This window comes from Podarcis gaigeae (assembly GCF_964106915.1).
Source record: "Podarcis gaigeae genome assembly, chromosome: 11".
NCBI lineage: Eukaryota > Metazoa > Chordata > Lepidosauria > Squamata > Lacertidae > Podarcis > Podarcis gaigeae.
Genome location: NC_139687.1, coordinates 38663060 through 38689631, shown reverse-complemented (window position 1 = coordinate 38689631; position 26572 = coordinate 38663060). Strand labels below are relative to the sequence as shown.

At 42.7% G+C, this 26572-nt stretch overlaps 1 protein-coding gene across 2 annotated transcripts in view; it reads right to left on the bottom strand.

Moving 5' to 3' along the window:
- The window catches only part of LOC310827444 (interleukin-6 receptor subunit beta-like), a 64598-nt gene that overhangs the window by 10614 nt on the left and 27412 nt on the right, over positions 1-26572 (bottom strand). Inside the window, exons 2-10 of one of the 2 annotated variants that reach the window (XM_083703511.1) lie at positions 15710-15753; positions 13179-13229; positions 11303-11386; positions 10838-10888; positions 7818-7932; positions 3561-3733; positions 1797-1936; positions 871-1012; positions 666-748 (exon numbers count right to left, since the gene is read on the bottom strand). In XM_083703511.1, the coding sequence (XP_083559637.1) occupies positions 666-748; positions 871-1012; positions 1797-1936; positions 3561-3733; positions 7818-7932; positions 10838-10888; positions 11303-11386; positions 13179-13229; positions 15710-15752 (882 nt within the window). In that variant the 5' untranslated portion in view covers position 15753. Of the gene's footprint in view, positions 1-665; positions 749-870; positions 1013-1796; positions 1937-3560; positions 3734-7471; positions 7543-7817; positions 7933-10837; positions 10889-11302; positions 11387-13178; positions 13230-15709; positions 15754-26572 lie in introns of those variants that run through there. The other variant, XM_083703512.1, reaches the window with a different exon arrangement.

Below are 26572 nucleotides of genomic sequence, written 5' to 3'. Positions count from 1 at the left end.
ATGATAGTATCAATTTTATCTCTGTATATATTTTCTTGTCTGTTTTGTAAATATCACATAACAGCCTTCATTATTACTGACTCTTAGTATGGCTTGGTTCAGATGTAATGTTTGTTGACCAACCAACCAACCAACCAAGTGCCTATGCAGTCCTCTGGACTCCTTCATTCCCTTCTCTCAAGCCTTAACTCAATACACCTTGGTCTGTTGAACCAGTTTCCCAGATATCCAAACTAGAAACTGTGGTTTGACCAATCTTACTTGGCACTGCTCAAACTAATTTCAAATTCAGACATCACAAGAAACACTGGTTAAATAAACCAGAAGGTACTGGGACAAGGCACATGATGATTTGTTGGACTGGATCATTGCATCTGACCTGGCTCTTGTAGCCACAATACAGAATAGCTGTTTGTTAGTTACATTCGTTTCACAAATTTAAAATACTTATCAAATATGTCCAAACTAGACACCCTAAGATATAGTAGACAGAATTTTGAAAGTGGAGTTAAAATCTCTGCTGAGCAATTGTGTTGCCTGGCTGTCTCTGGGCTACTCAACACCCCATTCTATTCTAGCTGATAGGATCGCTGTAAGGATATAAGTGGATGGGGCTTTGCCTGAGCTCCAAGGAAGAAGAGTAGTCTAAAAATATAATACATTACCTTCCATTTAAGAAAGATACTTATTTTTCCTTGTGCTATCTTTTCAGTTGCATTTTCCACAATGGTTGGCTTTTCAGTAAGCTCTGGTAAATAACAACATGGGAAATTTAAACCCAGAAGCATATTTACAGTCAGAATTTCATTCTTAAACAAAGCCAAACAACTGAAATACACCCATGATTAAATTAATATGCATGGAACTTACTATGTGGGATCATAATTTCTTCACTCCAAGCACAAACAGAACAACTTTTACCAGGGGGTTTACATCTGAGGCGAGCAACATATGATGATGATATATTTACACTGAAGATAGTTGCATTAAAGATCCCATTCTCTATAGGAACCTGCAAATAAGTACAATTAATAATTCTCGGATTATCTGCTGGAGTTCTTCCCAAAGGCCAGATGCCTTAATTAAAATGGCAATCAGTGTTTAGCAGGGCAGTGCCAATGGGATAGGAAGGAGATGTCCAGGGTTATGAAGTCCAGGCTGAATAACTCTACACATGCTTTTCAACCTCTTCTTAAATTCCTTCATTAGAGAGGAGTATCCCAAACCCTTCAATTAATCCCTATGCAGCTGGAGGCATATCAAAGGCACTGTAAGAATTAGTTGCAAATCCAGCAACCAAAGCAATAATTGAGCAAAAGGCCAGCTTAATCTGCATCATAAATTTGACACCTGAATTTAACCACTGAAACATGAGCAGTAGGAACAATAAAAGGAAGATAAAGTAAGAAAGCCCCTGCAACATTTGAATTCAGCAACATTGAAAGTGCAGCAGAAACTCAGGGGGAAGACAGTGCTAAGATTTTTCTGATAGTGAAGAACAAAAGAAGAGTTGTGCAGGATCTGGCCAAAGGCCTATTTAGTCCAGTATTCTGTTCTCACAGTGGCCAAACTAGATGCTCACAAGAATAGGTTTGCCATATTTCAAAAAGTAAAAACCAGGACACCCAGAAAAGTTGTTGACTTTTTTACGGAAGACCCCCCAAATTGTTGCACTTTTTAAAAAGAAAACACGAAAGTTGTTGAGATCCCGGCAATGTCTGGGAAAATCTGGACATATGGCAGTCCATATTAGCCCACTATAAGCTTTCTAATACAGATCTTATTGATTTACATACTGATATCCAGGATGAGGTTGTTTGCATTTCTTCCTTGTATTGCAGTTCATACTGTAGTATATCTCTTGGTGAGTCCCACATAATTATTAGTTTGTGGAACAACTGATAAGCTCTTATTCTGAAGGGTGAAGGACATTTCTCTAAAATGCAAAAACAAAACAACCAAATAGAAAATAATTTGCATGCAGTTTCTCCTAGTCACAGGGTGCTTCCGCACTTGGCATTTAATGTGGAATTGCCATGCTTCGTTCACTTTTAATGGGGCATCAACACAACACCATATTCTGATCATAAGCAGACCGTATTCTCCCTGGGGTTCTTCCACCTTTTTTAAGACCACAGAAAGTCTGGCAGTTTTCAGAACAGAAAAAGAACATAATTTCAGCAGCTGCAGATGCACTTAGAGTTTTTATTCCATTTCCCCATCTTTTTTAAAAGGGCAGGGTTTCAGCACACATTCACTATAACCTTAGCAGTGGGCACCATTTTATCACACTTTGTTGTTGTTGTTGGCATTCATCTGTCTCGAGAGACAATGCAGTGCGCTTCTATGGGTGAAGTCAAAATGCTGCATAGGCAGCTTCAAAGTGACTTCTCTGGGGGGCAAGCCTGGGCAGTGTGGCTGGAGGACCTGGGCTGCCCAGATGGCAAGACCCCTCTTGGCCTCACTGATGTGGTCCAAAGGAAAGCAGAGCAATATGTTTGGCACCATTTGGGCTGCACATAGCTGTCAACCTTCCCTTTTTTTGCGGGAAATTCCCTTATTCCAGTGCCGTTTCCCGCTGCTAATCCCGGATTGTTAGATATCCTGTAGACTGTCCCCAGGACAGGTGAGGCTGCTGATCCCTTATTTTCGAGGGTGCTGATCCCTTAATTTTCAAATCTGAAAGTTGACAGCTATGGGGCTGCAGGAGCTGCAGTATAAGATGCCCTAGCAGATGCTATAATGGGGATGCCTTAAAATTAGCATTGTAGTATAATAAAAACAAATAGTAATAATAATAATTGATAATAATAAAAAAATTATACCCCACCCAGCAAAATATTTAAAAAGATAAAACATCAAATATTAAAAACTTCCCTAAACAGGGCAGCCTTCAGATGTCTTCTAAAAGTCAGATAGTTGTTTATTTCCTTGACATCTGATGGGAGGGCGTTCCACAGGGATCTATACCTTAGGTGATTGAATGGGCTCCACTGCAAATGTTATAGCCGCAACCCATATTGATCCTGTAATTTATTGTCAAATACTGCTGTTTGATATGGTTTACTCATCAAACCAATTCAAAAGCTGCATGCACAGTAAGCGGTAATGGGGGACCAAAAGACCCAAAAGGTCGTGCATACTGAAGTGAACAACTGTGCAAATACAGTTTGAAACACAGCTAGGGGTGGGATCCTGCTGTGTTTCAGGGCACTAATGTGAACAAATCCAGATACCCTCCAGTTATACGATGACTGTTATTATATCACCCCTGCTTAATATTCTCATCTCCATGCTAACTATACTCAATCCTTTCAGTGGCTTAGAAAAAGTCCTTCCCCATGTGGTGATGAAGCCTCACCACATAAATTGTATCTCGGTAGGAGGACAGGCTTGCATAAAATTATGCCTGGTAACTGTGAGTGTGAAAAAGAATTGTATGTGTTGAAATTTGCTGGCTAACATGTTCGCTGCCCTAGGGGGAAAAAATACAATAACAAAACCAGAACTATTTCACAATAAAATCTGCAGCTTCAGACTATGGAAGAAATGTAATGTACTTGTTTTGCTGGGCACGAATGAAATTTTCTTTGTTGTCACACATCCCTGGTGGGAATAGCGGCCAGATACCCATATGGTCACGTTTGCATGAATGCGAATATGATGCTTTCTTCTTGTTAAAAGAGGCAAGGTCGTTTCCACCTTTTCACAGTGTTGTTTTGTTTCCAATTTCCTTCAGGGGAAAGGAAAGCATAAAGCAAACTCAATATGCATCATAGATACGTTCCGTGTTTTAATACAGCAGATGATCTATAAGTGGCAAATTCACAGAGAGATAGGAAACAAAATGAAGTCTGCAATCAAAAGACCAATTTTTTTTGGCAGCCAACTAATCTTCTTTTAAAAGTTGCCTTCTCTTGGGAACATTAAAAGGCTACATTAATATTTGTGCTCCTTTTCATGAAAGTATTTTTAGAAATGCATTAGATGTTTGCAGTAAATTATAAATGGGAGGAAAAGGATGATTTGAAGGTAAGGAGCCTCGTCCAAGTTTCAAGAGAGAGGGCCTTAAATTGTCTCTACTAATCAAGGGCAGTCAATGTGGTACCCTTCAGATGTTCTTGGACTGTAACGTGCATCAGTCCTACCTTGCCAACATGGCCAACGGTCAGGGATGATGGGAGTTATAGTCTAAAGGATCTGGAGATTATCCCTGCTCTACTGCAGTCTTTGTTTTATGCTCTCTCACACAGCATTGAAATGAATGGTCACCATGTTTAGCACCTCAGCTTATATCCACAATGCTCTTTGAAAGCTCCCAGATTTTTAGGTTCCACCATGACACAGATCATTCCAGCTTCTACCCAAAAGCTGCTAAAATACTAAGCTTACCAGATCTGTCCAGGTTCCATCTCTGATGCTTCCCCTGTTTTAGCCAATCCTAGTTCTGCCTATGATTCATTTAAAAAATATTTAAAATTGATAATAGCCAGTGATCATACTTAGTGGATCTGTTTGTTTGTTGTTTTTTAAACAGTTATGTCAATATTATTATTATTATTATTATTATTATTATTATTATTATTATTAATGTATACCCCACCCATCTGGCTGGGTTTCCTCAGCCACTCTGGGCAGCTCCCGATAGAATATTAAAAACATGATAAAACACCAAACATTAAAAACATCCCTAAACAGGGTTGCCTTCTGATGTCTTCTAAAAGTCAGATAGTTGCTTATTGCCTTGACAGCTATTGGGAGGACATTCCAGTCAAAAAGAAAATTCTCAAGCGAGTTAGCCATGCAGCATTTACTCTTTCTAGAGAGACTTTGGCAATACAGGGAGACTTCACTGTTTGTTCTTCACTCTGTTACGAAAACATTCCCAGGCACCACTTGATGGCACTAGTCAGCAGGGGGAAAAGCTGAACCAAAAAACCCCAAAACAAGACAGTCTAGGCCAGAGCAAGAGGGCTGAAAGGCAGAATTTCCCTTGTGTCTCTGAAGAAGTAACTGCACCATTCACTTAAACACAACCACAAACCAGCATTCTGAATGAATCATCCACATTGTCAAAAAATAAAAAAAGAGGAAAAGTTTAAAAGGACTGGTTAGCACTGAGGTTATTTATGGGTCAGATGGAACAGTTTGTTCTAATAAAAGTGACACTGTCATTAGGTAATGTTTGCACCACTTCTGCTGGCGTTTGCGTGAAGCCCATACACAACACTATCCAAGTGACCCACAGTGGCTGCTCTCACTTGAACAGTCTTCTCAGGGCCTAACTACATGTTTCCTTAATTGTGTGGCTTGAAGTTGCAGCAAGGGATTTTTTAAAAAATGGTTCTGTTTCATGGTTTAAACCTTTACAGTGGTACCTCGGGTTACAGATGCTTCAGCTTACAGATGTTTCAGGTTACAGACTCCGCTAACCCAGAAATAGTACCTCAAGTTAAGAACTTTACCTCAGGATGCGAACAGAAATCATGCGGTGGAGGCGCAGTGCCCGCGGGACGCCCCATTAACTAAAGTGTTACCTCAGGTTAAGAACTGACCTCCAGAACGAATTAAGTGCTTAACCCGAGGTACCACTGTATTTGTTAAGTATTTATTTATTGGTTAAATTAAATACTGGTTATTTGTTTACTGGAGAATGCTGAATGCTGCTTGTGCTGGCTGGTAAGGAGGAGAAAGATGGGAGAGGCTACCAGATCCACCTGCATTCTTGAGATACCTCAGGAATGGGAAAGGGAGAGAAGAAGTAAAGGTAAAGGTAAAGGTACCCCTGCCCGTACGGGCCAGTCTTGACAGACTCTGGGGTTGTGCGCCCATCTCACTTAAGAGGCCAGGGGCCAGCGCTGTCCGGAGACACTTCCGGGTCACGTGGCCAGCGTGACAAAGCTGCATCTGGCGAGCCAGAGCTGCACACGGAAACGCCGTTTACCTTCCCGCTGGTAAGCGGTCCCTATTTATCTACTTGCACCCGGAGGTGCTTTCGAACTGCTAGGTTGGCAGGCGCTGGGACCGAGCAGCGGGAGCGCACCCCGCCGCAGGGATTCGAACCGCCGACCTTTCAGTCGGCAAGTCCTAGGCGCTGAGGCTTTAACCCACAGCGCCACCTGCGTCCCACCTAACCCACAGCGCCACCTGCGTCCCACCGAGAGAAGAAGTAGTTGTGTCTTATTGACACCTTCTTTTTCTTTTGTCTTTCTTTGTTGCTCTTGTCCAGCCATGGACAAGGAGTGGGAAGTTCTTGCTGTGGATATTTGTGGGCAATGACTGACACACCACTCAAGGCAAGAGTCTAGATGGGCTGGACTCTAGATGGGTTTTAAAAAGGAAGCTACAAAGAAAAGAAAACCCACGAAAATTAGCTTCAAGTATTCTTTCTTCCCAGAGAGAAGAAAATCATAGCTGTCCTGGCCAAATAGGGACTGTTGGGGGGCAGGGGTATGTAGCCCCAGAAAAAAATACCCCTCCCTCATGCTGCTATTCATCCTGGGGCGAGACAGAAACACTAGTCAATGGCACCAGAATTTTAACCTTTTAAAAGGTTAAAATCCCCTATCATGTAATTAACAGGTGTAACATTCGGCTCTCAGTACACAAATACTTTCAGGCTTCACATAACCATTGTGTGCTTACAGAAACTTTGTGAATTATCTTGTACTGGTTCCATGCGTATGAGAAGTGTCATGAACTGGCAGGACAAAGGGGAGGAGGAAGAGGACCCTGACGAGGGGGGCAGCTGCGACTGGGAGCCACTGAGGGGATGGGAAGGGAGAGGCTGGGGTTACGGAAAGTACACGCAGGATGACAGAGGATGGTGGTCAGTGTCCAGGGACCGGAATATCAGGAGCCCTCATCAGAGCCAGAGAAGCCCCCATCTCCATGAACAAGGCAGGCTCTGAGGCGTGGGGAGCAGTGGGAGGGAGACTGAGGCAGGCAAGAGGCCATAGCCCAGGTGAGGCTCGTCAGCTCAGGGAGAAGGTGTGTGATTCCTGAGCTGGAAGAGGCTTGGAGCACGTGAGGGTCACATGCCTTGTCAAGCCCAAATGCTGCAATCAGCAGGCAAGGTACAAAATGGAGGCAGAGCTGAGGTGCTGTGGCTCCTCAACTGCCATGTTGATGGAGCTCACACTGGATGCTCTATGGACTGTGCTTTGGGTTTGACTCTGGACTGTGTTTCCTGACTGTTGGACTTTGGACTTGATGTAATATATACACCAGCAGGACTTGACGCCAGGTAGGCCGGGGGTTCAGGACAGAAGATTGGCTTTTGTTTCTTTGCCAGTGATCTAGCGTGTGCATTGCTTAGGTGTTGAATAGCCCTCTCTCTGGGATGAGTTTTACAAGGGCTCAGCTTGAAACAGGATAGTTATTGGAGAAGGGAAGTAGGGAAACCCATTTAATTGTGATAGTTTGCTTCTGTTAGATGTCCATTAGTATATTCCCTTCTAGCAAGCTTTACATTTTGCCATCCAATTTTATTTTGGTTTCCCTTTTCTGCTAAATCTTGTACACTATGCTGGTAGCTGGCAGTCCTCCACAACATAGACTCCTGCATATATCTAGGAGAGTGAGACCCCAATTGCATGTGATGCTAAAAGCATCATTGCATTTAAAAAGCAGGTTTTCTCAAAAATAATAATTGCATCAGCTGGGGATGCTAACCACAGGAGATATGGAGGGGACCTTTAACCCTTCCCCTCACCTGCTAAGATCTTGAGGAAAATCTTTCCTCTGAAACTCTTTTTTAAAACAAACTTCTGGTGCACATTGCAGTTGATTTCCCAGTTCCCTCTCCCTTGACTTACCATTTTAAAAACACAGTATACACAAGAGAATCTGTTGCATGGGGTAGGGGCAACCAGGAACAATTCAGGATCAATTTCTCTTCGATGTAGTAGCATGTCAGAAAGTCATGCCAATCTGAAAAATGAAAACAAGCAACCACATCCATCGGGGGGTGAAGAAGTATCTCTTGAAGATTGTGGCCAGTAGTCATAAGAATCACCACTAGCAAATAGCATGGTGGAGCAGAGACGCTCACCTGACCTCCTGGCAAATAAGCTGCTACTGCTGCATCTAATTTCATAGATTCGTAGAACGGACCATGAGGATCATCTAGTCTAACTCCCTGCAGGGATCCTTCACCTATCGTGGGGCTTGAGCCTGTGGAGTGGTAGGACATAGCTGTCAACGTTTCCCTTTTTTAAAAGGGAAATTCCCTTATTCCGAATAGGATTCCTCGCAAGAAAAGGGAAATGTTGACAGCTATGTTCCTCTGCTGGAGGCACCAGCAGAGGAACTCACAAGGGAAATCCCAGAGGAGGAAGGCTCAGAGCCAAGGGATTGGTGGTGGGACACTGAGGGGAGGCCACAGGGAGGAGATTGGGATAAAGCGCCGAATATTGAAGGGGCAGCAGGGTTTAGGAGAAGGAAGAGCCTGTGACAGGGAGGAGGTCAGACTCCGAGGTGGGGGGGTGTCAAGAGACTGAGCCAAGAATCCAAGGACTCTCCCTCTCCTGCTGTGACAAGCTCCCCTCCTCCTTGGTCTTCAAGAACTCACAGAATAATGAGAACAACAGAACAGAGGTCTGAGGTGTGCAGGCGCAGTTTGAGACTGCTTGGGAATCATCCAGGAGAGGAGGAGCCTTGGAGAAGTGGGGGAGACAGGGACTTTCAGTTCTGGCAACAAGACCTGCTGGGGAGTGTCGCTAAGACCATTAGGTCGAGTTGTGTGCTTGTTTGCTTGAATAAAGAGTTAACTTCACTAACTACGGAGGATATCTGCTTCCTTGACTGCTGACCTGCATCTGACTCCAGCCCTGAAAGAACCCAAGACCCTAAGGTGAAGAGTCTCGTGCTCTATCAACAAAGCTACCCCTCAGCACTTTTTGAATATGTGGGCTGCGAATTCACAGGAATTGGAGGGTGGCTTCTAAGAACCACTACCCACTGGTTGATTAAATGACAGACATGCAATGTGAAAGTCTTGCAAGATTCTAATCTGCTCTGTCACTGCATTATCTACCTTCCTTCAGAACAATATGACTCACTTTAGAGCTTCCTGTGAATTACCTGGACAAAATGTTTTTTAAACTACCTGTAGCCCTTGATATCTCATTTTGGACAAGGAATAATAATAATAATAATAATAATAATAATAATAATAATAATATATTATTTATACCCCACCCATCTGGCTGGGTTTCCCCAGCCACTCTGGGCAGCCTCCAACAAAACACTAAAATACAATAACCTATTAAACATTAAAAGCTTCCCTAAACAGGGCTGCCTTCAGATGTCTTCTAAAAGTTTGGTAGTTATTTTTCTCTTTGACATCTGATGGGAGGGCGTTCCACAGGGTGGGTGCCACTATTGAGAAGGCTCTCTGCCTGGTTCCCTGTAACTTGGCTTCTTGTAGCGAGGGAACCGCCAGAAGGCCCTCGGCGCTGGACCTCAGTGTCCGGGCAGAACGATGGAGGGTCCTTATCAGCCCTCTGTAACGTATAGGTAAGTAAGAATTCTGGGTGGTGGGGGAAATCCTGAGGTGGGCTTTGTTTTTCATGAGTCAGAAAGGGAAGTAAGAACCTTTACTCCCCTAGTCTCTTTACCAGTGGAAATAGGGCATAGCTGTCCATTTCCCCCTTTTCTTGTGAGGAATCCTATTCAGAATAAGGGAATTTCCTTTTAAAAAAGGGAAACATTGATAGCTATGAAATAGGGTTCCCCACCATACATTTCTACGCAATTGGACTATTACAGCCTGAGCCAACTGGAAAATATGGTACGCTGTTGAGATTTCTTCACAAGCTACTGCAGAGACCAAGAAGAATTTGTACTAGCTACACACCATTGGTATCACTACAGTTCTTTGGCACAGTCCTCCTACTAGCAGGGCCCCCTTCTGCACCAGGGCTGCAGCCACCCTCAAGCTGGCTTATCTAGCAGTGCCTGTTTTCCTCTGATCATCACCAGGTAGCTTGCATGTGATATCCCACAATTTATTTATTTATTGAATTTAAACCCTCCCCAGGGAGCCAGACCAGTGCTGAGGGTAAAATTTAAATGGTGTCTTGATCTTTCTAGCCAGTCAATGCTGAGCAATGGATGATGATGATGATCAGGCCTAGCACAGGTCCTGGAGGCCTGGCAGTTACTTCAGTATGCCATGAGTGACAGTAGCAATGCCAGTTATAATAGGATTGCATACCCTCTAAGTGGGACGTTCTATATTGACAGAAGCCACCACAGCTTCTGATCCCAATCCTGGATGTCCCATTTTTGACTCCTGTGCTCTGGCTGCAGCAGAGCAGCATGGGACCAAAAGATGGACAGTTTTGGCTCCACACTATGGCTCAAGTCAGTTGGCACATACCACAGCATGGGACTAAATAGGGGGGGGGGGACCTTTCCTTGACCTTGTGCAACACCTCTCCTCTTCCTCCATCTGCCACAGCACTTCTGGAAGCATGTCTACAGTGCTGGAGGAGGAGAAGGAGGAGGATGTTTGGTCTGTGCAGCATGTCCTGACCCTGCACAGATTGGGACAAACTCCCAATATGTCACGCTGGTCTGTGTGGCATTTCCCAGGGCTGCAGAGGAGGAGGTGGAAGACAGTGGACAAAGGTAGTAGGAAGGGGTGAATGAGCGAGTGGCTTGCGGCAGTGAGTGGAAGGGCAAGGAAGGGGTTGGCGGTAGGGAGGGGGTGGGTGGGTGATGGAGGGGGAGGAGGGCACCAAATTTTCCTCCCAAAATTTCCCTCCTAAAATGTGTGGGGGGGGTATGGTATTGGGGTCTACATGGGTAATGGATAATCAAAGACATTCACCTGGATGTAATGTGCACGAAGTCCGGCCACAATATGAGAAATCAGAGGCGTCTATAAAAGAGAGAAAACAAGGTTTGAAGAAACGACCTTAAATGGGAACTAAAATGTCCTCTCCCACATCTTTTAAGATTATGCTTGAAAAGCTTTCCTTATCCTGTATATGCACCTATACCTGGAGCTAAGCCTCACTGAACTTAATTGGACTTGTTTCTAACTGGACATATACAGCTTTCTACTCCTTTTTCTTTTCTTGCCATGGCCTTATATGGTTGGCTGATCATTCCCAGCTGTGTTGAGTAGGTTGTTAGTTATAGGACTCAGCTGGGAGGAGGAAGATGGGGGTCACAAAAGCAGAATTAGCTGGCTCTGTCTGTTATTGACTCTTACACCGCCGAGTCCACCTAGTTGGAGTCCTTGACTCCAACCCTACTAGTTCTACGAGGCTTCTGCTGGGCTGGCGCTTACCTGGAGTTGACAAGGAGGAGCAATTGAAGCCATAGCCTGTGCCTGCCCAGACAGAGAGGCCATTACGCTCACAGAAACTGGAAGCTGTGAAAAGAGATAATCATAAGTTACAGAATAGCAGCAACCAGCTTCCACCAGAAGACATCCCTATCTAACAGCTGTTATGGTGGAGGGTCCAGATCATGGGTGGGGGGAACCTATGGTCTTCCAGATGATGTTCACTGCTTATAACTTTTTGTTTTGTTGGTGTATTTTAGTGCTGTGTTGACACTTGAAACTGAACACCAGAAGGGCTTCAGGCTTATATTCAGAACCACTCTCTGGTGGCTGGGCAGCAGATTCGGTGACAGTTTGCCACAAGATCCTCACAGAGGGAGTTTTTGAATGACTATTGCAGCTTGCATGTGATGCACATGCACCAAAGGCAGCACCTGCGCATCAGAGGTGAGCTGTAATAGTGATAGGAAGTTTCCTTAGTCCAAATATGTCCACTGCTTTACTGCCGAAGAAACTGACAGTGATGTCACAAAGTGATTTTTGTCTGTGGAAAACGAACTATGCATTGAACTGTCATGTGATAGGAACCTCAAAGATAAATGTTTGAAGTCAAGTTATGCAAATTTTGGCTTAATATTACCAATATTACTCAATGAAACCATTTCTGTTCTGCTGCCATTTGGTAGTACACATCTTTATGAAATATGTGTTTTTTTCAGAATTTTTTTCCAGCAATGTTGCCATGTCCAACAACCATCAAACCCAAGTTGACTACTTCTTGGCAAAATGCTAAGCTTAGCCATTGACGGATTCTTGCTAAAATAAACTCAATACTGAATAGAATTACCGGTATTTAAAATAATTAGTTAACAACAACTAACACTTCATGTAACCATATGTGTTTAGAATAAATTTCTGAAAGCAGAATATTAAGCAATATCCAGCAATCAGATTATTGATGTTCTATGAATAACTTAGTAAGTACTATAAATATTTTAATGAATTCTATGTTAATAGCAATATTAAGTAAATGCCTCAAGTAATGGCTATAAAACAGGCAAACTTGCAGTTAAAATGCATGAAACTAATGGTGGCTGAAGACTTAAGGTCAAAAATTCAAGTGGCAATAAATCAAAGGGTTACCATGCCAAATAAATTTGGACTAGTGTGTCTTCATACCAAAAAGGCCAGGAGGCCCTCTTTTAGAATGACAATGCCCATTAACGTGACCATTAGCTATGCTGGTTGGGACTGATGGGAACAAACACCTGGAAGTTCCTAAGTTTGGGAAGGCTCATCTCAACCACAAAATCTTATATTTTTACTGCTTTCTTTTCAGATTTAATGTAATCTGAGATACTTGGGAAAGACTTTCTTTAGTCAAATTGTGAATCAAAATTTGCTCACACTCAACCCCAGATATTCTATTTTGGGTGTGGAGTTGTAAAAATGATGCTTTTAAGATGATGGTGTACCTCAGTGGCGGGGGAACTCCAGCTCCATCATCCCTTGCCATTGGCCATGCTGGGTGAGACTAATGACAGGCGGGGATACTTACCATTATACTAACGAGGACCTGGTTAGGGGTGAGACTAATGAGAACTAGAGTCCAACAACATCTCTATGGTCACAGGTTCCCTATCCATGCCATGTATGCATGCACATTTCATGCTTGCACCCTAAAGGAGTCCACTTAGGAATACTCTCCCAAAGGAGCAGCCTGAGTTGCGGCGCACAGGGGCATCAAACTCTAGACAGCTGCTCAATATTATCTTTCCCTTAAATTGCGAGTCAATATGCTGCCTGAAGGGGTAGAGCCATCCTATATCCAAACAGGACTGTCCTCATCCAAAGGGTTTTACAGTGAATAATAACTCACCCACTGGGAGCCAAGCCAAAACTGCGAAGAATAAACACTGCCTCATTTCTCCTTTGAAAAAGAAGCACAAGGGTAATTACTCAGTTCCATTTGCTTCAGTATATTGATCCATTACATTTGTATTCCATCTTTTCAGATTAGGCTGAAAGATGGTGAGATAATTCAGGTATAAAGCCAGACCATAGATCTGAGCTATGTTTACAACCTGACAAGACCTCCAGGCCTGTGTACACCGTATGTGGCAAATCCCTTCCTGCTTTAAGGCAGAACTGTATCTTGCAGTTTCACCCAAATGGTTTGGCCTGCAAGCAATGTTTGGTACCGAAAACCATGTGTCCAGTTCTGATTAGCAGGTTGACTGGTTTGATAAAATGGGAATGGTTTGCTTTAAACCAGGTAGCTAGAGATGAAACTGCTGTGGACAGAAGGAAAGCAAGGATCCTTTGATTCCAAGGGGCCTAACCTCCTTTGTTCAATTAGTGGCAACCTATGACAGTACCATTACAGTGACTTGCCATCAAGTAAGCTCCATGGCTGTGCTGGCAGCTTTTAACTGAGAGCTTATCTATACTCAATTGCCCACACTGTGTCAATAGCATTTAACCAAGCGCTCCAGTTTATTTGTGAACAGCTTCTGTGGGTTGCCTCTTGTTGCTAATAATAATAATAATAATAATAATAATAATAATAATAATAATAATAATAATTTATTATTTATACCTCGCCCATCTGGCTGAGCCTCCCCAGCCACTCTGGGCGGCTTCCAACAAAGATTAAAAATACTTTAAAATGTCACACATCAAAAACTCCCCTGAACAGGGTTGCCTTCAGATGTCTTCTGTCAGGTAGCTGTTTATCTCTTTGACATCTGATGGGAGGGCATTCTACAGGGCTGGCGTCGCTACTGAAAAGGCCCTCTGCCTGGTTCCCTGTAGCTTTGCTTCTCGCAGTGAGGAAACTGCCAGAAGGCTCTTGGCACTGGACCTCAGTGTCCGGGCAGAACAATGGGAGTGGAGATGCTCCTTCAAGTATACTGGGCCGAGGCCGTTTAGGATTTTAAAGGTCAGCACCAACACTTTGAATTGTGCTCGGAAACATACTGGGAGCGTATCTTTAACTTCCAGCCCCCCAGCCCCCAAAATATCTTAAACTGCCTAACATTTGAGTCAGACAACTAATACATCTAACTAGTGGTTTTTTCCTGGGGGTACTTAAGGGTATGCAGTACCAGCACCTTCCCCTCCCCCCAAAAAATGTTTAAAGTGTGGCACTTGCTATAACAACTTCATGGTGAGTACTGGCACCATTTTTTTCCTATATAAAAAAGCACTGTATCTAACCCTGCACTGACTACTCTGACTGGCAGCAGCTCTCAGGAATAGATCGTTCTGAATTGCGCTACCTGATATTATAAATTAGAGGTTTGAAGGCCTGAGTCTGTCTAGGTCCTCATTCCAAAAAGTGTGAGGAGTCTTCACAGATACAAGAGACCCCCCTGCTGCAGAATCATGATCCAACACATGGAAGGCAATGAAAACAGGCGTCAAGCACTGAGCTAGAGTGCTTGACCCCACTGTCTGCCTCCTGCGCAAGTTGCACATTTCTATAATGACGAAATACGGTTAGCACAATCCATTATTCTGGAGAATCTAATTTAAAGCAAGCATTTCTAGGAGAAAACCATTTCTAGTCTGAAGGAACAAAATGTAAAGTACTGAGGGATCCTAAAATACACAGATACATAAACCACATCCCTTCCGCTTTTGTTTGTTGGTTTAAGCTATTTTTAAAAGAACCTGAGCTTAGTAATAAAAGTTCAAAGTCCAGAAAACATGAAACTTCCATCAAATGAAATGAATAGTAATTTATAGTGGGAATTAAGAATATTAATTACTGCTGAGCTACCGGTTTCCATGGGAATCTTTTTTTTATATAAAATAAAAAGAAAATCTTAGCTTTTTGGTCGTAAAACTTCATAGGCTGCCACTATCTTTCAAAGCTGATTTTTCTTCCATTCATTTTTCTTTAGCTGTTTTCTTGCTTATATCACCCTATTTCTGGAATGGCATTTCTCCCCATTGCTAGGCACACTTGATCTTTTTTTAAATACAACATGCCAATCCAGTCCTTTGGATCATAATATCCAAGCAAGAAGCCCAAATGGACTCTTCATGGTTCCATTTTTTCTTGGAAACTAACAAACAACAGAACACAATTCTCTCAGCTTCCTGATTGCAGGTGAAACAGAACTGCACTCTCAAGTTATTATAATCAAGAATCACATGTGAATTCCAAATGCCGCTAATGCCCTCTGTAATATACACAAGGGCAGTTATCTCACTGTGATTCTCATATTCCCGGTCGCCTGTATGTCCATCTGTTGGTATTACTTGGTCGGGATCTTGTTAAAGCATTTTCAGAAATAGACTCCTGTAAGTAGGATCTGAAGCAGATAAAATGGAACCTGTCTGGAAATAATAATAATAATTAATAATAATAATAATAATACATGTCAGACAGTATATTCTTACCTTGACTAAAGTCTAAGCAGCTGAGAAGACCACATTGTCCCATGCTGAAAAACATTAAGTATAAATATATATTTATATAATATATATTTTATACCATATTTGTCCAGAGTAGAGCATGTTTCTAATCTGTCATTTTCCAAAATTTATAATGACAGCAAGTTCTTTTAGCTCCATTTTTTCCCCCAATTTCACCTCCCTTTGCTTAGAAGGCTTTTTAAATGGGAATAGTATTAAATAGTTATGGATTAAGAAAATACAGAAGTCACTTTTAGGCTGGAAAGGTTGCAAGCCAAAGCTATGGGGAGAGCTGATCTTACAACAGAAACTGCCAACCTCTACACCGTTTTATAGCCACCTACTGATAACTTTTCCCCAAACTGCTATGTCAACAATAGGAAACTTAAAAAAAAAAAAAACTTGCAAAGTAGCTTATCATTCAGTTATTATCACATTATCTATCAGGTGCTACCCTTAAAAGATTTCCCACTAAATGTCAACACCACGCAAAAATTTCCTTGTAAAATAGAATTTACCTGGAACTTACATGTTCGTAGAATACAGTATAGCCAAGTGGGGGAAGCCATAACTGTTTAAAAAGGTATGATGCTTATTTAAATGCATAGTGCAGGTGAGGCAAAGTGTTGTGTTCGTGTACCCTCTGATCCCTTATCTTGTGTGAATTAATGCAATATTGCCGGAGAAGTAAAATGTTGTGGGCTGATAAACTCAGTGGGTCCGGAAGACAAACGCACAAGTTGTGTTAGCTGGCTGAATTGGGGCTGCTGACATATGTCTGGATTTTCCGACTTTACCAGGATTTCAAAGGTGGAACTGATGGCTGGGGGGAATTTCCGAAATGTGGAGAAAAAAGCTCAACAACTGAAATATCACAACCCTAGCTGAACTCGTGCTGAAGTTTGGTGCGGGCAGTTTCCTAACAGTGGCCTTTGCCATTCTCTTGCCCACCTGTTATCGGGCAGCATGGACCACTATACTGCCAACTTCCATACCAAGAAAAGCGAGAGCTTTGGAAGGAGAAAACAGAACTTTTATACTTTCCTTTTCAGCTAGGTCTCCATGGATGGTATCCAACCAAGTTCTACAAGGAGAAGACCTACTGAAATGGACATGACTAAGTTACGCCCATTAATTTTAGTGGGTCTACTCTGATACAGCCCAGTATTACATTTATTATTAATTAAATTTATATCCCATTCTTCATCCCAAAGGAAGGTGGTAAACATATTGGTGACAATGGAATTAAAAAGAAAAGCATATTCATAACATTTAAAAGCTATTGAAAACATATACGCACATATGGCTAAATATGAGCAGTTGTGGAAGAACAGCCCTGATGGTATGTGAATAGGGTTATGGGTTCGAGTCTTACATTGGGCAAAATATTCCTGCATTGCCTGGGGTTGGACTAGATGACCCCTTCCAATTCTATGATTACAGTGGTACCTTGGGGTAAGAACTTAATTCATTCTGGAGGTCCGTTCTTAACCTGAAACTCTTCTTAACCTGAGGTAACACTTTAGCTAATGGGGCTTCCTGCTGCCACTGCACTGCCGGAGCAAACTTCTTAACCCGAGGTATTATTTCTGGGTTAGTGGAGTCTGTAACCTGAAACGTATGTAACCTGAAGCATATGTAACCCAAGGTACCACGGTACTTGCTTGAATAGAAGAGCATGAGAACTGCTGGAAGTTTTTGATCAAGGATAAAACTAGATTTCCACCAACCAAACCTTTCCAATGTTAGGGAAAAAATCCGGGTGTGAGGCTGCTCAGTCACCCAGCTCGTTGGGCAGAGCCCGCGGGTCCCTGCGGAATAAAGGAAAGAGTCCAGCCAACCAGAGCAAATAGCTGTAGACCAAAGTTTATTGCACAATAGGTTCAAAGAGCAAATTTGAACCCCGAGGATGGGGTGACAAGGACTTTTAAAACTTTCCCACCATATCCCAGAATACAGTTCATACAGCATCATTGCTACATCACTGACATGTCACAAAAGGGGAGGGGTTAACCTTGGCAAACATGTCCAGACAAGTCCTTGGTACAAGATTAGCATAAGCAGACATGGCAGGGCAAGACTCAGGTATAAGATTAGCATAGACAAATATGTCTTAAGTACCCACCACCCAAAAGTACAATAGAAGTTCCTTTGTATGTCTGGAACTCAGGGGTTCAAATTTCCCACTGAACTTTGGATTCCTATTTCTACCCCAATGCATGGATCTCCCACCTTCATGCAAACTAGATGGTTTGAACACAGAAACCGAAATATTTCCTTGTGTTAGTAGTAAACTGCATTCTGGCATTTAACTTTCTCATCTCTTAACATCTTGGTTTCTGCTATTTTCATATCTGTGACCACAGTTTCCTCTCACAATAAATGCTAAGTTATGTAACTATTCTACACTTTCTGTTTAACGCTCCTCATTCTCTGTTAAATTAGCTTAAGCCTAGATGAATTCTACTAGTTTCAAGTCAGGAGTGGCACATTCGAAACACCATTTCCCCCTCAAAGAATTCTGAGCCCATCACAGTGTAATAATTCCAAGCAACCCTGAACAATCTACAGTGTCCAAAATTAGTTAAGGGAATAAATGTGCTCTGAATGTGCTTTAAAGGTATGTTAAACTGGCTGTGTACACACCATACCTTTTAAAGCATATGCCCCTTCCCCACAAGAATCACAGAGCTACAATTCCCTCTTCCAGCATTCTTTGCAGAAAATCATTGAATCACAGAACTGTAGAGTTGGGAGGGACCCCAAGGGTCATCTAGTCCAACCCCCTGCAATGCAGGAATCTCAACTAAAGCATCCATGACAGATGACCATCTAACCTCTGCTTAAAAACTTCCAATAAAGGATAGTCCACCACCTCCTGGGAGACTGTTCCATTGCCTAACAGCTCTTACTGTCAGAAAGTTCTTCCTGATGTTCAGTTGGAATCTCCTTTCTTGTAACTTGAATCCATTGCTATGAGTCCTACTCTCCAGAGCAGGAGAAAACAAGCTTGTTTCATCTTTCATGTGACAGCCCTTTAGATATTTGAAGATGACTGTCAAATCTCCTCTCTGTTTCCTCTTTTCCAGGCTAAACACACCCAACTCCCTCCATTGTTCTCCATAAGGCTTGGTTTCCAGACCCTTGATCATATTGGTCACTCTCCTCTGCACCCATTCCAGCTTATCAATATCCTTCTTAAACTGTGGTGCCCAGAACTGGACTTCTAGGTGTGGTCTGACCAAGGCAGAATAGAGTGGTACTATTATTTCCCTTGACATCCTTCTGTTGATGCAGCCTAGAATAGCATTAGCTTTTTTGCTGCTGCATCACACTGTTGACTCATGTTAAGCTTGTGGTCCACTAAGACCTTTAGATCCTTTTCACACATACCACTAGCAATCCAGGTGTTCTGCATTTTACATTTTTGCAGCTGGATGTTCCTGCCTAAGTGCCGAACTTTACATTTGTCCCTTTTGAAACTCATTTTGTTAGTTTGGGCCCAGTTCTCTAATCTGTTAAAGTCATGTTGAATTCTAAATCTGTCTTCTGCGGTGTTAGCTACCTGAGTTTGGCATCATCTGTGAATTTGATGAGCATCCCCTCAGTTCCTTCATCCAAGTCATTGGCTAAAAGATGTTGAACAGCATGTACTTAAAATATGTGGTGTGTACACAGCTACTGAGTTGCAGGGGCTCGCCTTCTCTTGAGTAAAAGGGAATTACTGAGTAATTCTGGGAGACTACACTGTTCTTAGTGGATGTGAGGGCAATCTGGCTGCGACATCTGTCACCCCATTGATCGCCAGGGTTGATTCGGCTGATCTGGCTGGCTAGGCGGGTGTCCCCTTCCTCCCTCACCGCTCCATGTGCGTCCCTCCCGAAGCTGCGCGCTCGGTGGAAGAGGACGACCATCCCAGATAGAAGGAGTGTACACTGTTCTTAGGGATTTGTGTGCTGGGAAACATTTCACAAGGAATGGAGAACCTGCAGTAGCCCTCCAGATGTTGTTGGGTGTTGTGTAGCAACTATTCCTGCTCCAGGTAATCACTTCACCATTTTATTTTATTTTTTAAAAAAAGCTTTTTATCAGTTTCATTTTTATGTGGTATCTTCCATTGCAGAAACAATTGGCTAGCAAAGGTTTTGGTGGCAGAGGGGAAAATATGATGCTTTTTGTTCCTGATATAATCAGAAATGCTGTTACTCAAATACTACAATGCTACATTCCTGGGACTATCCGTGAATACAGCTGCTAGGCTACCAATTTGGACCAGCTAAAGTGAACATCTCACCAGCACGTAAACAGCTACTCTGGCTACTGGTCTGTTTCCAGCATAATTCAAGATTATGGTTAAAACAAAAAAATTCCTTCCAGTAGCACCTTAAAGACCAACTAAGTCAGTTTTTGGTATGAGCTTTCGTGTGCATGCACACTTCTTCAGATACACACAAGTGTGCATGCACACGAAAGCTCATACCAAGAACTGACTTAGTTGGTCTTTAAGGTGCTACTGGAAGGAATTTTTTTGTTTTGACTATGGCAGACCAACATGGCTACCTATCTGTAACAAGATTATGGTTGTTACTTATAAATGCCTTGGTCCTAGATTAACTAAGGATCCACCTACACTCTATGGGTCTGCTTGAACCTTTTGTTTTTCATCCAATAGACCCTTCTGCAATCTGAAATTAGGTAGGTGGTGCCCGGGGAAATGGTTTTACTGGTCAGGTCCCCCCACCTTGGAATGCCTTCCAAACACATGAGATGGTCTGATGACATCCTTGATGTCTTTTTAGTGCCAGGAGAAGGCTTCTGTATTTGTCTAGGTCAGAATTCTGGCATGTTTTATAGCTGGTTTTATTTGATATTTTAAAGGCTTTGTCAGGTTTTTACTTTCATATCTGATTTTTATGGCAGCTTTGATTGTGTGTTTGGTTTGGTTGTATTTGCAAGGCTGGTAAGGGTCTCTCTGAGTTAGTCTGGCTCAAAGGCAGGTAAAACGCCAGAACATCAGCACTTTGTGAGCAGACAGATAGGTCCAAATTATGTGCAATGGTGCTAACAGGAGTAGCGGTTCCAAGTTTTCAATCTGCCAGGTGGGTGGTATTGTTATCAGGAAGCCTGAGTTATCAAGATTTAAAGTGAATTATTAGCATTTTCCATTTTGTATTAAAGTGTATTTTATTTTTAGCATTTCGTTTTGAGCACTTTCATCTTGAGCACTTCTGTTTTGAAGGCGTAATGAGAATCTCTGTTTCAAAGAACCTAGAGTTAGAGGATCAAAGGGAGCGTGCTGATGTGAGGGGAGGAGAAGGGTGTGGGCATGATTTATTGAGCCAGGAACACTATCTCAGTTGGCCCTGGGGGTAGGACCACACCTACCCATACTCACATGAGGTATGAAGCATAAAGAGAGGGCACATCCCATTTCACTGCTAGCTAAATTATATTCAAGGTATGGACAAGTGAAACTTCTCTTTGCTTTAGCTGAAGCTACCAGGAGTGAGGAGAGTAAAGGAAAGAGGAATGGAAGACCCAAATGTCTCAGCTACCTGCACTGCACTCCCAGCTCCACAGTCCATCCAGCTCCACATAGTAGTAGGAAGATGAACCAGCAGCACAGCTGGCATGTACATTTAAACATATGGCAATTAAATTACTATGACTTTGTTACTGAATTGTAACATTCATAGGTTTATTGTGACATTTTAATTGCAAGATACACTTTTGTATTGTTTGGACTGTTAATTTCATAGTATCGTACTTGCTTTGCCTGTTACTGTTAATTGCTTCAGGCTTCTGTTTGGAAATAAGTAAAACTGTATACAGTGGTACCTCGGGTTAAGTACTTAATTCATTCTGGAGATCCGTTCTTAACCTGAAACTGTTCTTAACCTGAAGCACCACTTTAGCTAATGGGGCCTGCTGCTGCTGCCGTGCCGCCGGAGCACCATTTCTTTTCTCATCCTGAAGCAAAGTTCTTAACCTGAAGCACTATTTCTGGGTTAGCAGAGTCTGTAACCTGAAGCGTATGTAACCTGAAGCGTATGTAACCTGAGGTACCACTGTTTAAAGAGATGGAGGGGGGAAACCACATTTTTAAAATTCCTTCCTTTCACTTGTTTTCAAGCACAATACCATTGCAACTTTGCAAATTGTCTTTTGTGGGGTAAAATAAGTTGGACTGAAAACTCTTTTAAACATGCCAGTGCAGAAAGGCATCATAGGTGTTATGTACTGAATTGAATAGGATCCAAACTGCAACAGTCTGATTGGTCCTAGAACAATAGGATCCAAAAGGCAGCAGTCTGATTGGTCCTAGAACAATAGGATTCAGAATGCAGCAGTCTGATTGGTCCTAGAACAATGCAGCAATATGATTGGTTGGCAGGAACCACCCAATCATGTTCCAGATAGAAGTGAATCCACAACCTGATTGGCTTACAGTAGAATTCCAGAATTAGCCAATCATGTGCAGCCCATTGTGTAAATAATGTATATAAAGCAGATACTTTGAGGGGACATTCATTCATTCCTCCTCACCACTATGAGCTGAATAAAGAGCATGAAATCACTTTGCGACTCTGAGTATATTTCAATATGGCAAACTATTCTGAAAAAGCACCTGGGCTGGTAAAACTTTCTCAAGCAGTCAGCATGAAGCCCAAGCCTGTTTTTTTTTTTACAGAGCTTGAGAAAAATGGTGTGCAGAAGCTTTCTGTTGGTGAAATTCAGTCTGGGAATGGATTTCTTACATTTGAGTGACACCTGCTGGCAAAGCTCTCTCCTTTCACCACAAGGGCTGAGTTTTTAACCTAGATAATATTTGCTGTCTGGTCATTCAAGCTCTGTCCTGCTACACAGTTGGCCATGAAGGAAAGAGGAGTGGGAACAAGAAATGTCCACTCTGCCCTCTTTCTCAGAATGGCTGGCACAAAGCAGGGACTGGCACTCAGGGCTTTTTTTCCGTGGGAACTCACCGGAGCTCTTAAGCAATCTGGATACTGCGATTGGAAACCATCCTCAACCATTCAGGAATGAATTTCTTCCCTCCTTGGGAAGCACCCATCCCATAAATAAAATCAAATACTGAGCCCATGCTGACACCCTGATCCTATGTCCCGGGACTTTGCTTGCTGGAGGAGGCCTGGGTCGCTTCTGCAGCACAAAAACATAAACAATTTCTTTGCCGCAAAGCTCTAGGGTAAGCAATAGCAATTGGCGATGCATAGCCAGAGTCTGTCTTCTGCCACTATTGTGGTGCCGTAAGTACTGTTAGGACAGTGTCTTGCTGACTTTGTTAGTTGTATGCAACTGTCCCTTATTTGGTTTGCTCCAAGTCTAAGCAGTCTGTATGAAAAGCAAGGAAGAAGAAGTCTCCTTTTAGACTGACCAATAGACCTTACATAGCATTCTGACCATGGTCCACCAATTAGCTCTGTATCCCAGAACATACTTGGCTTTGGTACTTTGTTTTCCCTTCCCTTGCCTGGCCCCTTCTGCTCTACTTTCTAAGCTGGTTATGTCTTGATTTCTTCTACCTGCCCAGATTCAGCAAATGCTTTTCTTGCCCAGCGGTGGTCCTAACCAATGAATAGGATGTAGAAAGAATGAGGACACGGTCTACTTTCTGCAAGCCTACCAGCTGGTTAAAAAGCTCCTATCTGTAAAGATTCATAAGCGCTGACGTGGGTCCTCTGAGGGGCTTAGGTAGAATAGAGCTTGCAAATTATTAAAGTGAACACATTTTTTTAAATAGAAAGAACCATAATTATGCAAAACAATACAGCAGGGATTAACTAAATGTGTAAGTAATTTGTTTAACACATGAACAATGCAGTATTTGCAGAGAAAACCTAGACCAATTTTGTCGGTCAGTCCAAACTGCAAACAGGGAGGGGAGAAATTTGGTGTGGTTAACATTTCAGTGCAAATGTTCCTCATTTGCACTTCCCAAACCATGCACAAACTGAAATACAAACACTTATTCCCCATCCCCTTGCTAACCACACTGAGGCATGAATTAAATGTAAACGGTGATAAGAGCCTAGAACTATCACTCAACTCCCAATCTCCAGCCTTTTGCTTCTAGTTGTCCACTGAGGGTTTATCCACACATAGCTTTTGCCCTGCTCTTTCTGGGCACAGCTTTGTGCTTAAAAGCTCTGTGCCCAAGTGTCCCCCCCCTTGCCCCGAGTTTCCCCTGCAAAAACCTGCTCTTGAGTGCTCAATCGGAGCAAACATCCATTTGGGTTTTCTGCAGATTGGCATTTGCTCTGAGTGAAGGAGAGCAGGTTTTCACAGGGAAAACTCTGGAGCAAAAAAGAAGGGCACTTAGGCAGGGAGGTTTAAAGTGTGGACCGTGCCTAGCAAGAGCAGTGGACAGGTGAGTGTGGATAAGCCCTAAGAGACTCAGCCCTCCTGCGATGTCATCCTGGCACTTGAACAGGGATCTTTACTAAGGAAACCAGTTAGGAGTTTCCCTGTCAGGGGAGAGAGTCAGGTCATTCTGTTCCGTCTAGGTGTGATAGCATAGGCCACTTTTTACAACGACTGCAGCTATAGCAACTACATAAAGTGCTTGTCTTATTGGGCAATTCTCCTAATTCTGATAGCCACCTTGTCCACTAAGGTGACTATCAAAAATAGGGCTTTACTAAGGGTTTTTGTTGTTGTTGTTTTGACATGGCATGAAATCAGCTGTGAGCCACTGTGCTGAGCAAGTCTCAAGCCTGTTTCCTAAAGTAGGAAAGCTCCTGGAGAAATTCTTGTTCAGAACAAATGTTGGCCTGAATGCACAACACACCACCAGGGGGCAGTAACAGCTGATGTGAACGTTCACAAGGTTCCTCTGGTATTGTCTTCATTAGGACTGCACCAAGGCAGGCAGGACGTGCTGTTCTGTGATCCAAAATGCCTTACATGTATAAAACCCTAGGTGGACGGCAGAGGGGCTTGAATACCTTCAAATGCCCAGAATACAATATGAGAATAATACGTACCTCATTTGCTTAAAATGTATTTTAAAGATTGCATCATAAAACCTTTAGACTGAGATATTCAGTTTGCAACTTTCACAGTCAACATCTGTAACAGGCACATTTCTATAGTTCACATATGCTAAATATGCACTATATTTATGCCACAGTGGTGAAAGTAATACTTTCATGGTCAAACCAAATGTGGAATATTAACTGTTCTTGTATGTTTTTTCTAATAGTGTGATAAAATTGCTAGTGCTTTTGCAAAAGTACAGGCATAGGCAAACTCGGCCCTTCAGATGTTTTGAGACTACAGTTCCTATCATCCCTGACCACTGGTCCTGTTAGCTAGGCATGATGGGAATTGTAGTTCCAAAACATCTTGGGGGCCAAGTTTGCCTATGCCTGCAATAGTATTTAACAGAATTGGGTGGTGGTGGGGATATTTGGCAACTTTATTCATGGAATTCATACTATTTTGCTGCCATGTGGTAGCAATTTTGAAAACTAAAGTTGTAGTTCCAGGCTCAGGAATAAATATTGAACTCATGTGATCTTCCTTCTGTATAAACATGCATTGGTTCAGTCTATACATGGTCTTTTACGTGGTTGTATTAATTAACATCTGTACATATTCATTTGTGGTTCGAGGACCCGATCCCCCCAAAGTGGAATGAATACACAAGGACACGTGATATAAGGTTAATGGGCAAGAAAAGGCCACAACTTTATTGATTACAGCAAGTGAAAAGGTATTGGCTTAGGCATTGGATTACGTCAGCTGACTCCACCCCCTCAGAGAGGGGTGAGTCTGAAACAAGGGGGGGTTTATTCACCAGTAGGTGGAGCCTGTTGATGCTAATCCAACTATAAGCTCTCCCCTGATGTCACCGAGGGTCGTTCCATGGCCTCCCGCCAAGCAGGCATCGGACAGAATACACGACCGCCAGATTCCTTTAACGGAATACCCAAAAATTGAAGGCATAGGCGATGGCCACACCTAGCCCTTCGACACTACGACACATTATTCCAATGCCTAACCTACCCACCAATACCACGAAAGTTGTGACAATTGCTACGAGGTAGGCAAAAAAACCAAAAAGCCTAATGCCAAATGGAAAAATTCCTACCAGGCCCCCCGGACAACCAGGGCGACCAACTGAAGGTCCATAGCAAGGCCAAGGAAAACTAAGACCCTGAGCTCAAAGGGAGTGGAGGGTGGGTGAATCGCGACGGGATGACGAAGAGTGAGGCCGAGGAGGGGCTGGCGCCGCAGTATTAAGGCTGCTGTACACGCCCCCTCGGAGGCACCTGGGAGGCACGCACAAACACTCCCCTCTCTTCCAGGAAGAGAGTCTTTGCCTGTAAAGCATGCAAAATGGTTCTTTATTCTTTTCTCTCTTTTTTGCATGCAACCAGCAGTAATCAAAACTGGAGAGTTACTAATTCTCGTTAGTAAAAATAACTTAATTTCACTAATTAGGCATATGTAAATAAATCATGATTTTTTAAAAAAAGAAAGGTAGCATGTAAGACAGAAGTAAAAGCTCAAAGATATATAAAGAAGCAAATCTGTAATCTAGTGCTGTATCTACATTTCTGATGGTTATTTCTTTTGTCAGTTCAAAACAGCATACCCAGCCCTCTTTCTCTCTCTTACTTCCCTTGGCAAAGGGAGATGCTCCTGTAACTTCCAGTTGCTCCTTATATGCAAGCAGTGATTTCAAAAGTAATAAGCACTGGGAATTGTGGGGCAGAGAGCATAATAAGTTCATTTGCATGCACATCTCATTTCCCAGGTGTTTATTTGCAAGTGGTCGCTATTTACCAGGAAGCTCAATGTAAATCTGCAGCTGATTTTACA